Below are 13,214 nucleotides of genomic sequence, written 5' to 3' on the forward strand. Positions count from 1 at the left end.
TAATGTGTGGGTTTTATATCTTACAATTTATTTTTTATTTTATAGCACTGTAGCACCGTAGCACTGTCCTGTTGTTCATTGATTTGCTCAAGCGGGCATCAGTAACATCTCCATTGTGAGACTTCTTGTTACTGTGTTTGCCATATCGAATATGCCATGGATAGCTTGCCAGGCTCTGCTGTGCAGGCAGGATACTCTCAGTAGTTTCCCCGACTCTCCAAGAGGGGTGGAGGAATTGAACCCGGGTTGGCCATGTGCAAGGCAAACACCCTACCTGCTGTGCTATCGCTCCAGCCCTTTATTTTATAATGAAAATCATAGGTTTCTCCCTTAGCTTTTTCAAGAACTCAGTTTTAGAAGGGAAATTTTTTAAAAATCAAATTAGAATCTGGTTCAGAAATCACAAATTTATATATAAAGTAAACCTTTAAAAATATTTCCAGTATCGATCCCAGGCACTGTGGAGGGATGGGTACTCGATCATTGTATAACTGAAACCCAAGCACAAAAATTTGTAAGTCTACAACTGTACCTCATGGTGTTTCACTAATAAAAATTTTTTAAAAAAATAAAAATTAAAAAAAATTTTCCACTATCTTTATTCTAAAAACTTACTATTTTTGAGGTCTGGCTTTCATCTGATAATGATAGCATTGAGAAGAGGGGCCAAAACAAGGTGCCCATCATCTTCATACTGCAAACCTGAAAGAAAAGAGGCAATTTTCATCTTAGTAAGAGGCCAGAACTTTAGAGATTACTGAAAATGAATGGATGTTTTTCTCCTTTTAAGTCAGTTTTTTCCATGCTTAAAATATTTGTAATAGGAAAATATCAAGTAGTGAGTGAATTTTTAAAAATAACTATTGCAAAATAATTAGTTTTTAATTGTCATTAGGTAACTTATTGTCACCCAAGCATTGCTTCAGGGGAGTCACTCCCAGTGGTGCGGATCTGTTGGTTTAGTGCTCAGTCCCACTGTGCTGGGGACCTTCTGGCTACAGGTGGCCTGTCTGGGGACCATGCAGTGCCAAGGCTCCTGCATACCAGATGGCCTATTCTCCTTCCCCTTTCTTCCCCTACGGTAAGCTTTCTTACTGAAGACCAGTTCCCTGTTTATGTTGCCTTTGAATATCGGTTATACCCTACTTTGTTTCTTTACATTCCACTTATGAGTGAAATTATTCTTTGTTCTCTTTCTGACCAACTTCACTTACCATGATAGTCTTTTGAGTCTTTTAGAGCACTTGCTATGATTAGTTACGCACATATGTTTGAGTGTGCCTGTGTCTGTGTTTATGTGTGTGTGTGTGGAGGGGGGCTAATAAAGCTTTACATAAAACAAATGGCAGATGTTGAAAAATAAATAATGTTCCTCAGTGCAATTTTAAATACAAGTTACTTAGGAGTTTTTGGTTATTTCTTTTATGACTTACATACTTGAGGCAAAATATGCTGCAATTATTTTGGATTTACTAAATAAGGTGGATATACGGTTTTGTCGTTATTTGAGAGATTATTTGCCTCCCAATTGGTTCCCAGGCAACCTAGGGGCCACTCCTGCTGGTTCTTTCTTTTCAGATTGTATGGTTGAACTATTAAGATCCAAGGAGTTCTACTTAGACCTTGCAGTGCTGGGAACCACCCAGACTACTCAATAGGGCTACACCCAGAAATGGTCTGGGGGTCATACAATACCTGGGAGCAAACCAGAATCCCACGCACATTGTCTCTCTGGCGCCAGTTATATTTTGAAGAATTTATTACATCAGAGAAAGTAAAAAGCTATTCAGAATGAGAAATATTCCTTTCAAGTAGCTAGATCTGTTGTTGTAGGCAATGAGGAATTTATTATTTCAGTTCTTGTCTAGTCAACTTCTTTTTTATCTTCAATGTGTTGAGCTATTTATGCTACCCCTCTTCCACATACTTTCTTTTTTTAGTTAAATCAGATTTGTTAAGAATAGTCATTGTTCCTTCTGCATTTTATATACTTGGACAGAGATGAGTTCAAACTGTCGTTTATTGCATACCATTGCCTGCAAAAGGGATCCCCAAATCATGTATTAAAGGTGCTTTACCTGTGTTTAATGATCATAGGATAAGTGTATAGCTCCTTCAATTATTTGATTTGGTGTTTTTAGTAGTATTTCAATCCCTGTTAAGATTTTAGTGTGGGTACAATACAATGGTGAGGGAGAATTAGCATTCTTTTAGAAATAGGACTTAAAGTACAGAGACCACAACGAAAATTAACCAGACTTTTAAGAGTTGGTATGGAATAGAAGCAACTGAAGAAGGTAAGGGGGGGTCCATATAAAAAGGATACGGAGAGTCATCCTATATTATCTTTCTCACTGACTACTTGTCTAGCATGCTAAAAGAAATAAGTCTTTAGGGGTCAGAGTGATAGTACAGTGGGTAGGGTGTTGCCTAGCATACAGCCAACCAGGGTTCAATATGCCAACCAGCATCCCATATGGTCACCCAAGCACTGCCAGGAGTAATTCCTGAACACAGAGCCAGGAATAACCCTTGAGCATTGCTGAGTGTGACTCGAAAAAGAAAAAAGTCTTTTTCTTTTCTATTGGATAAGTATTAAAGTTAGAGACAATATGTAATAGTAGTTAAGACAGATTCTGTACAATAAAATATTTAGCACTTATTAGGTTCAAAGTTATGAAATACTTTGATCCACATGTCTAAGGGGATTTTTTGTATGTGGTTTTGAAAGAGATGTATTCAGAGATGGAGTGAATATTGATTATTACTGCACTTAATAGATAAATCCCTAAACAGAAAACTGCTAGCTTTATTGACTATCTTAAGAAAATCAGTTTGGCAGAATAGCAAGCCTCTAGTTTATGTAGAAATCATCTCTGAATTAATTTACTATTTTAAAAGTTGGGTTTAAAAAAACAGAACTTGGGCTGGAGTAATAGCACAGCAGGTAGGGTGTTTGCCTTGCACATGGCCGACCCAGGTTTGATTCCCAGCATCCCATATAGTCTCCCCGAGCACCGCCAGGAGTAATTCCTGAGTGCAGAGCCAGGAGTAACCCCTGTGCATCACTGGGTGTGACCCAAAAAGCAAAAAAAAAAAAAAAAAAAATTAAAAAATTAAAAAACAAAACTTTTTTTTCCTTTTGAACTTTCAGTTTTTAAAATTTTTAAGTGATATTTGGCTTTGATTTTTTTAAATTATTTTACACCATTCAGTGTCATTTTAAATAGCCTAGAATCTACTATTATTTTATTATAGTAATAAAGTTTTACATAAAACAAATGATAGATGTTGAGAATGAAACAATATTCCTCAGAGTGCAGTTTTAAATACAAGTCACTTAGGAATTTTTGGTAATTTTCTTTATATGAATTATATACTTGAGGTATATAAATATGCTGTTTCTCATGGGATTCAATTAAAAAGATAAAAAAGAAATCACAAAAAAGTGGGAAAAGTTTTAAATTAAAAGAAATATGCTGCAATTATTTTGGATTTACTAAATAAGATGGATATATTGTTTTGTCACTATTTGAAATTTGTTAAAATTCAATGTATTTGAAATAAGAGGTTAGTAATTCACAGCAATTTCACTCCAGTAATGAATCATTTTAAAAAAATTTTTTCCTTTTTGGGTTACACCTGCAATGCTCAGGAGTTACTCCTGGCTCTGCACTCAGGAATTACTTCTGACGGTGTTCAGGACAAACACCCAACATGCTGCACTATCACTCTGGCCCCAGTAATTAATCATCTTGTAGACTTCAAATATAAAATCTTTATAATGTAAAAATATTATAATTAAGGAGAATAGTTCCCGCCCACTTTCAATAATTATCAACTAATAGCTTTTTTTTTTTTTAATCTTATAAGTGTGTTCGTAAGTTAATTTCCCTTAAAATGGGATTGGTCATCAGTATCTTTATAAAAATAAAAAAATCTTATGGTTTAATTGACTAGATAAAATTTTCAGTTTTCAAAAGGAAAACAATTATTTTGCATTATAATTTAGCTTTATTTGAAAAAAACATGCTTTAGTATGTCCTAAGTTATTATGTCTAAGATGAGTCATGTGGCAATATAATATTTTCTTCTCTCTCATCACTAATACAAGACAAACGTAATCATATGACTTAACACACTGCTATAATTTTTTTGTTCGATTTTTAGAAAATCACAGCTACCACCACCAAACCTATAAAAATAAAGAATCTTACCTTTTACCTTTTGCTTTTGTCGTAAAGAGTGGTATGCTAGGGAATCTATCCTGTTTCTTCTACACCATTAAAAAAAAGAAAGTATGTCATATGATTGCATTTCACTTTGTTTTAACCTTTGTACCCTGTGAACAAGTGATTAAAAAAAAAGTGCTCTAAACTTCCTTAGCAAAAGATTGACTAGAAGAATAATTTCTTAAAGTCATCTTTGACTTGTTTCAGTGTAACAAGTTGAGTGGTTGATGTAACTTTGTGTTTCTTATTCATGAAAGCCAAAATTACTGAATGTCATTTTGTGAATTAATGTATACTATATTTAAAAATCATGCTTTGAAAGATATATGCTGAAGTGATTTGAAAATTAGCCTGAAGATATTTTTTGTTTAGAAAGACTCAGGTTGAAATGATACCACTGTTTTACATTCCAGAGTTTCAGCTTTGTTTACTCATTTTTATGACACCATCATTTGGTGGTTTTACTGCCAAGTTATAACAGGAGCAAAGTGCTCAAAGCATCAGAAGAACTGACACTTAGCAATTTATTTTGTGGCTTAAAAAAAAATCAGTTACCTTCCTTGTAGTGTAACTTCTCTTCTGTAAATTGGAATACAGTGCTCCATTAGTTCCCATCTAACTGCAGTAGACACATTAAGTCACAATGTGGCTGCGATTCTTTATTTAGACTGAATAATTCTGAAGTTCAGAATGAGTTTCAAAAGATTACTCTGGGGCTCAGGATCTTTAATCTGTAAACCAGATATTGGAATGAATCCCAAATCCCCCCTCCCTCCACCGCTTATTGTAAACCCATTTACTCATGGTAGCATTAGCAGACATATTTACTATTTAGGATAAAATTTTAGAGCGAAGACATCACTCTCTAACACAATGGGTCAGTGTAATAGAAATTTCAGGCTGACTATTTTATTTATTTTATAATGTATGCAGGGCAATAGTTTAGTGTAGATTTATTCTAGTAGTAGAGTATGGGTGAGAAAAATTTAGTATATACATATGATATATGCGTGTATTGGCTAAGGTTAGTAATTATGGAAACAAAGTTTCTATGTAAGAGAAAGTAAATTGCAAGTATATTAATCATGAAAGTCAAAAATTTGTAACCAAGAACTTTATTTTCATGCAAGATTCTTACATGTAAATGTTGAGGTATTTACATAATAGCATCTTGTCTGTTTATTTATTTTGGAGGGGTTTTATTTGGGGGCCACACCGAGCGATGCTCATGGGTTACTCCTGCCTTTGCAGTCAGGAACTACACCTAGTGGTGTTCGATGGACTTCATTGGATGCCGGGGATTGAACCCCAGTTGCCTGCATGAAAAGCAGTGCCCTAAATGCTGTACTATTGCTCTGGCCCCTTTTCTATTTTTATTCAGAATTTTTCTCTCCCCTATTGACCTTATATAGGTTATAAGAGGGATTCTTGTGATTATGTGATAGATAAGCTATAAATATTATGTTATAATTTCTCATCAAGTTTATTTCTACTGCTATTACTACTCTTGCTTTTATATAATTATATACCTAGTGTTCTTTTTTATTTTGGGGAGGCCACACCTGATGCTGGTTGAGGGCTACTCCTGATTCGGTGCTTAGAGATCATTCCTGTTAGTACTGAGTAGACCATGTATGTCATATATAACACAAGTGTCCTGCATACAAAACAGTGCTCAGCTTGTTGAGCTCTCTCTGGCTTTTTAATGTTGTTATTTATGTTCTTATGGAAATTATCTATTTCACGGCACTTTTAGTGAAAATTAACAGTTTTACATTTGGTAATATGTGGAATATCTATTTAACATGTTGACATTGGCACTGAAATCTGTGTTCATTAAATAAACCACAAGTAAGTGTGAGCCACTGATTTTTACATGTGTTGTCAGCATTTTAAATGTACAAAAGGGAGGTTGAGCAAAACATACTACTTTAAAGTTATGATTTTTTTTTTCTTTTTGCATTCACCAGGGATCCTCTATTAGTTGTTTTGTGTTTTTGTGCCACACCTGGCCATGCTCAGGGCTTACTCCCAGTTCTGTACTCAGGAATTACTCCAGGTAGTGCTCAGGGTACTATATGTGGTATCAGGGATCAAACCAGGGTCAGATACATGTAAGCTAAGTGTCTTACCACCGTATTCTCTCCAGTCCCAAACCTCCTTGGGAATCTTAAGCTCTGCCACTGAAATAGATCTTGGACACTGATTTCTTTTTAAATTAAATTTCACTTTAGGTCCACTGACTCTATAGTTATGTGTTACTTTATCTGATTTATAAACTAACTGTTTTATGTAAGATTTCATTTAGGTTAAAAAATTCTGTATCTTAAAGATGTTTATAAACCACTGTAAAATCATTATTTGTCATGAGCATGATAACAAAAAGTATAAAGATACTTAATATATGTTAAATTCTAAGGATTTTCCTGACAGTACTTGTGTTTTTCTATAAGAATGTGAAGTAAAATTGAGATTAAGCAAACTGAAGGATTTGGAGGCTGAAAAGAGAAACACATAAAATAAGTTTGTACTGAGGGTGCAAAAATGTTTACGGGTCAAATAGGATGTTTTTGTACAACTATAAGAATTTTCCCATAAGAAAAAACAACATGTGGTTAAATAGCTTTAGTATGCTTTAATTAGTTATTATTAATTGTCACATTAGTAAAATTAAATTTTCATTCACAGTAATAAGAGGAATATTGCATACTTTGGATTTCAGGAAAGAAAAACAAATTAGAGGTGTTGAAGAAGAAATTGAACAAGAAAAGCAAGCAGCAGATGGCATTATAAAGAATATGCCACCTGAACAACAAATGAAATACATGGAAATGAAAGCCACAAATGAGAAGTTATTGCAGGTAACAAAAACAATTTATGATACTCTCATAAATAACAGTTTTGCTACTAAAAGTAAGGTCTGAAGGCCAGCAGTATCAGCACCCCATAAAAACATGACTAAACCTATTGATCAAATCATCCTTTTATTTTCTTTATTTCAGGGGCAGGGGTGGGGGGAGGCGTTCCAACTAGTGCTCAGGAAGTTCCTCCCAGGACTTTTGACCAGTTAGGGAGTTTAGTGCAAGGATAAGAGGATGTTTTGCTGCTCAGCTCTGTGGTGCCCATGCCAAGGATTCCGCAGGTCACTGCAGAGTTCAGGAGCCTCCACTGGTACACCTAGCAGCGCTCGGGGCAGCAGACCAGAATTGACCACATGCAGCTCCTCAAAATCTTCATTTTAAGGAGGTCTGTAAATGATTCATTTGAACATATAAATTTTGGAATCTCTCCAAAAATTTTCATTTTATTTTTATTGTTGTTCATTCCTTTCTCTTCCCTTTTATTTTTGTGATGGTGTCTGGTGACCACACATCCTTGATTGCTGTGTTCACATGCTTTTGGCTGTGGCGCTTGACTGGGGTTGCCAACTTGCTCGTAGTACTTACACACTTAGTTTCACTGCTTACCAGGGGTCACATGCTTTACTGTAGCTGTGTTTACACATACTTGGTTATGATATATTAGTAATCAGGCACTCTAGTGTCCAAATAACTCTTAACCAAATAGTGAAAGGGAATTAATATTCAGATATGCCAATAATACTTACAATTTTGGTTTCTTGGATATTGTCTCTCTGACAACTTAATGTAAATTTTAATTTTAGACAAGATTAACAAGATGAGATGGGTCATTTAAAAACGTACAGAACATATTGACAAAATACGGTTTTTCTTACAGTTGAGTGTCAAATGTGTCATCAGATTAAGGGTGTTATTCCTAGGAGTGAATCATATAAATTGACTTAGCTCTTGGCTCTAAAAGAACCTAGACAAAGGGGTATGGTGCCCTGTGAGGCGAGTGCATCAGCAGCATGAATGGCGCCTTCAGACTTCCAGATACCCCCAAATTGCTGCTGTGCCTTTGGCCAGATCCCAAAAACTTGGGGCAAAGCTTACCAAGAAAGTAAACGGTCAAAAGTTAGGTATGTGGGAAACACACCCACAAACCACCTCCAGCTCAGCTATATAATTGGAGGCCTGGCCTCTCTGGTTCCTGATTGAACTGCTTAATGGCCATGATCCCAGAGACTCAGAAACAAATCTCGAAACCCAGCGGCTTTTGGCAGAAATGCGTCTGGTCGCTGCAGTAGGTTACTGGTGCTGGGCCAACCCAGGTGGGAATAGGGCCTCATGGGATGGGGGTGGAGCCGGTCCTGTCCTCCCACCCCAACGAGACTCCAAGTCATCACCAACGAACAGTCTTTCTGGCTCCTGATCAAGCTGCTTAACGGCCATGATCCCATAGACTCAGAAACAAATCCCAAAACCCAGTGGCTTTTGGCAGAAATGCGTCTGGATCATGCAGTAGGTTACTGTAGCCGGGCCACCCCAGGGAGAAAGAGTGTTGTCCCTCCGCCTGCTTCCGCCTTCTTCCCCCTGATGGCTCAGTGGCCATCATCCTCCAGAGGCCATTAGACAGTCAGGTTTGGGCCCTCAGTGACGAGACACGCAGGGCTCATGGGATGGGGGTGGAGCCGGTCCTGTCTTCCCCACCCCAACGAGACCCCAAGTCATTGCCCATGAATGGCCTCTCTGGCTCCGATCAAGCTGTTTAACGGCCATGATCCCAGAGACTCAGAAACAAATCTCAAAACCTAGTGGCTTTTGGTAGAAATGTGTCCAGACCCCGCAGTAGGTTACTGTCACCGGGCCACCCCAGAAGGGAAAGGGTGCTGTCCCTCCACCTGCTCCCCCTTGGTGGCTCGGTGGCCGCCATCCTCCAGAGGCCATTGGACAGTCAGGCTTGGGCCCTCAGTGACGAAACTTGTTGGGCCTCATGGGACGGGGGTGGAGCCAGTTCTGTCCGCCCCACCCCAACAAGACCCCAAGTCATTGCCCACAAATGGCCTTTCTGGCTTCTGATCAAGCTGCTTAATGGCCATGATTCCAGAGACCCAGGAGCAAATCTTGGAAACCAGCAGGTTTTGGCAGAAATCCCTCCAGATTTAAGTGTTAGAATTTTGGAATTTCAAAATCGCACGGCCACTACTGCAGACACGCGACATCATATGTTATTCATAACCAGCAATAGAAAACAGATTGTCTACTGTTGCCTTTTCAGCAGATCTGAGTGTTGGGGTAAAATCTCAAATAATAATGGTGGGTCTGGTGTCAAAGTGTTGAATGTGATCAAAGTAGAGAGAGAGAGTAATGTGGAAATGATCTGCCCCACAGGTAGTGGGAGGGTGTGGGATGGAGTATACTGGGGTTGTTGGGGGTGGAGAATGGGCACTGGTGAAGGTGCGGGTGTTTCAGTGTATGACCGAGACTTAGGCCCAAAAGCTTTGTAACTGCTCTCACGGTGATTCAATAAATAAAATTATAAAAAATGAAAAAAGAAAAGGAAGGTGGAGTTCATGCACAATTCAATCAGCTGATCAGTGGCTGAATAAATAGCAGTACTCCTACATAAAAATAAATAAATAAATAAATAAATAAATAAAAGAACCTAGACAATTGATATAAAAACATGGTAAAAAAATAAAGTTAAAATTTGATCATTGTATAATTGAAATCCAAGCACAAAAATTTGTAAGTCTACAATTGTACCTCATGGTGTTTCACTAATAAAAATTTAAAAAAAAGAAAAAAGTTCATAATTTTAAATGACTTTAATTTGAAGGTCTATAATATTTAGTGTTCTTAGAAAACAGCATTATGAAAAGATCTGAATAATTTTGATGAGCTCATTGTGTGTGTGTGTGTGTGTGTGTGTGTGTGTGTGTGTGTGTGTGTCGGTGTGTCGGTGTGGGTGGTCTGAGATCTAACCCAGGACCTCACACATGCAGAGCATGTGCTGTGCTTTTGAGCCACATCCTTAAACTTTTTTTTTTTTTTGTGAAGGGGCACACCCAGCAATGTTCAGGGCTTACTCCTGGTTCATAACTCAGGAATTACTCGTGGTGGTGCTCCAGAGACCAGATGGGATGCCTGGTATTGAACTCAGATTGGCCCCACATATCCTTGAACTCTTGTAATGTATCTTAAAAATTTATTTTTTTGATTTTGGGGCCACACCTAGTGGTGTTCAGGACATATTCCTATCTTGTGTTTAGGGATCACTCCTGTAGTTGTTTGGGGGAATCATATGTGATACTGGGTATTGATTATCCAAAGTCTGTGGGGTACAAGGAATGCACTTTACAAACTCACTAACCCCCAACCCATCCCATCTCCTTGGCTCTTGTAGTGACTTTCATTTATTTTTTATTTTCCTTTTCTTTTTTTCATGGTGTATTTTAATGGGCATATTATGGCAGGGTTTTTAGGAATAACAAAAGAAATTAGGGAAAAAATAATGTTTATAAATGCTACTTAAATTACAAGTATGACTTGAAGATGTTTGTAAGATTTACTTTGCCACCTTTAATTTTGAAATTTTAATAAGCAGAGAAGCATTAGTGTAACTTGAAATTTTTTGCTTTCCCCTTTCTTCTTAGGAATTGGACACACTTCAGCAACAACTAGATTCACTGAATATAAAAAAAGAGAGCATGGAAACTGTAAGTATAAAATAAAAAATGGTGTTCTCTTGTTTAGCTACAAAAGATGGTTTATCTATAAATATTAATGGAAATTATCAAGTGATTTATTTATAGGTTATAAATAATAATACACTAAATTTTTCTCACTTAAAACTAGAGATATCCTAATTTGGTGAGAAATTAGATTCAGTTATTGAGTACAAATCATAACATGATACCTAATGGTAAATTTATTTTCTTTCAGTCTAAACGTTGATTTTTATTTTACTTCACTTTTGATTTATTTTTATGCCTCTTCTGAATGAAATCATTGGTATTTATCTTCCCCATTTAACTTACTTCACTAAGTTTCTCCAGATAGGGAAAAAAAGGTAAGCACAAACTTATAAAGAAAGTGAAAGATTTTCAACAACAAAAATAATAAGATGGAAGATCTTAAACCATATAACACATTATAGAATTGCAGGCAATAGTAGTTTCTATATTTGTTTCTGTGATGTCTTTGGAGACTCAACTTCAAAGCAGACCAAAAGCAAAAATAATTTTTTTTGCTGAAATGGAACATCAAGCTAAAAAACTTATGGATCGATCACAAAAGAAGAAGTCATTAAAACTAAAGGTAAAGGTAAAGGTAAAGGCCCTCCCGTTGATCGTCGATTTGCTCGAGCGGGCCCAGTAACGTCTCCATTGGAGACTTTGTTGTTACTGTGTCTGGCATATCGAATACTCTCGGTAGCTTGCCAGGCTCTCCGAGAGGGACGGAGGAATTGAACTCGGGTCGGCCATGTTAAACTGTTAAACAGCCATTAAAACTAAAAGACATTTTATTAAAGAGGGAATGAGTATTATACAAGGAGCTAATATTCAAAATATATAAAGTACTCAAGAATAAAAAATACAAGTATTCCTCATCCAAAAAAGGACAGAAGAGCCCAACACACGAGTGTTCATTTAAGCCATACACGTAACCATTAGGCAAATTAAAAAGTTGGTAATTATCACTTTATTATTAGGAAAATGCAAATCAAAACTACATCACCAGACATCTATGGGAATAACCTGTGTCAGAAAACTCGAAGCAACAAGTGCTGTTGAGGGTGTTGGAAGAGGGAATACTTGTGTTTGTACTCTATGAGAATGCAAACTGTTCTAGCCTCTGTAAAAAACCATTCAAGTTTCTCAAAATATTTTAGATGTGGTCTACCATTTTACTCCTAGCTATCTAAAGAATACAAAAGAATATTAAAGAATACAAAATCACTAGTAATTATATAAATATATAATACACATATATAAATACATATATATAATATATATAATACAGAGTTTCCTGCCCCCACGCCTGGCTGTCCTCACTGGGGCCCCTTGGAGGGGGAAGGGTTGAGTTTCTCTCCCCCTTCCCCCCACCCCGAGCAGAGCCCCAGCAGTTGAGGACCTCTGGAACCAGCCACGGCCATGCTGGGACCACTCTCCACACGTCCGGACGGGCCTCATGCATGAAAGAACTGGCAGAGGAACCCAGGCATGCGGGTCCCGGAGCTGAGGTCTCCAAGCCTACTTGGATTGGGATTGGGCCTTCTCCACCCAGACCCCCCATCTTCCAGTAGGTAGGCGTCACACCCAACAGCTGCCGCCAGCACCAGGTTGGTCCCATCAATAGCCAAGACATTCACGGCCGCGCAACATCTTATTATCTTATTTTTCCTTTGGAGAACCTGGCAGGCTACCAAAAGTATCTTGCCCGCAGGGCAGAGTCTGGCAAACTTCCTGTGTCGTATTCAATATGCCAAATACCAGTAACAGTGATGGGTCTCATTCTCCTAATCCTGAAAGAGCATTGAAATGGCTCTTTCAAAATCTCAGGGCTAGAAAGGAGATGTTACTGGTGCCTGCTCGAGGAAATTGATGGACAACAGGATGATCGTGATCGTGATATAATACACACTCTCATGTTCATTGCAATTCTATTTATAATAAACAAAATATGGGAAAAAAACTGTGTGCCCAATGATGGGTAATTGGGTAAAGAAGTTGTGGTATACATACAAAATAAAATAGTGTTTTGCTATAAGGAAAGATGTTATCTTGCTGTTTGACAAAATGGATGGAACTGGATGGGGTTATGCTAAGCTTACCTTTCATGCAGTCATGAGTCTGATCCTAGTTCAATCAACAATGCATGTGGGTCCTCCTGATCACAATCAGGTTTGGCCCAACCCCTCATCCCCCACTTCACCTTCTGTGCTCCAAAATCAAAGGCTACCATATCCTGTGTCAATGTTCGATTGAATGTTTCAATGTTCGATTGAATGTAGCTTATACAATTAATACAGGGAATTATTTTGTTTTGTTTTGTTTTGTTTAAGATACACATCTAGAGGTTCTCAGGGCTTACTTGACCCTGCACTCAGGGATCACTCCTGGTAGTGCTCAAGATC

General features: G+C 37.5%; 1 protein-coding gene across 1 annotated transcript in view; it reads left to right on the forward strand.

The window, feature by feature from the left end:
- Positions 1–13,214, forward strand: part of IFT74 (intraflagellar transport 74) — an 87,483-nt gene that overhangs the window by 28,891 nt on the left and 45,378 nt on the right. Inside the window, exons 9-10 of the mRNA XM_056116983.1 lie at positions 6,955–7,093; positions 10,732–10,794. Of these exons, the coding sequence (XP_055972958.1) occupies positions 6,955–7,093; positions 10,732–10,794 (202 nt within the window). The remainder of the gene's footprint in view (positions 1–6,954; positions 7,094–10,731; positions 10,795–13,214) is intronic.

The sequence above is a fragment of the Sorex fumeus genome, unplaced genomic scaffold (assembly GCF_029834395.1).
Source record: "Sorex fumeus unplaced genomic scaffold, SorFum_2.1 ptg000034l, whole genome shotgun sequence".
NCBI lineage: Eukaryota > Metazoa > Chordata > Mammalia > Eulipotyphla > Soricidae > Sorex > Sorex fumeus.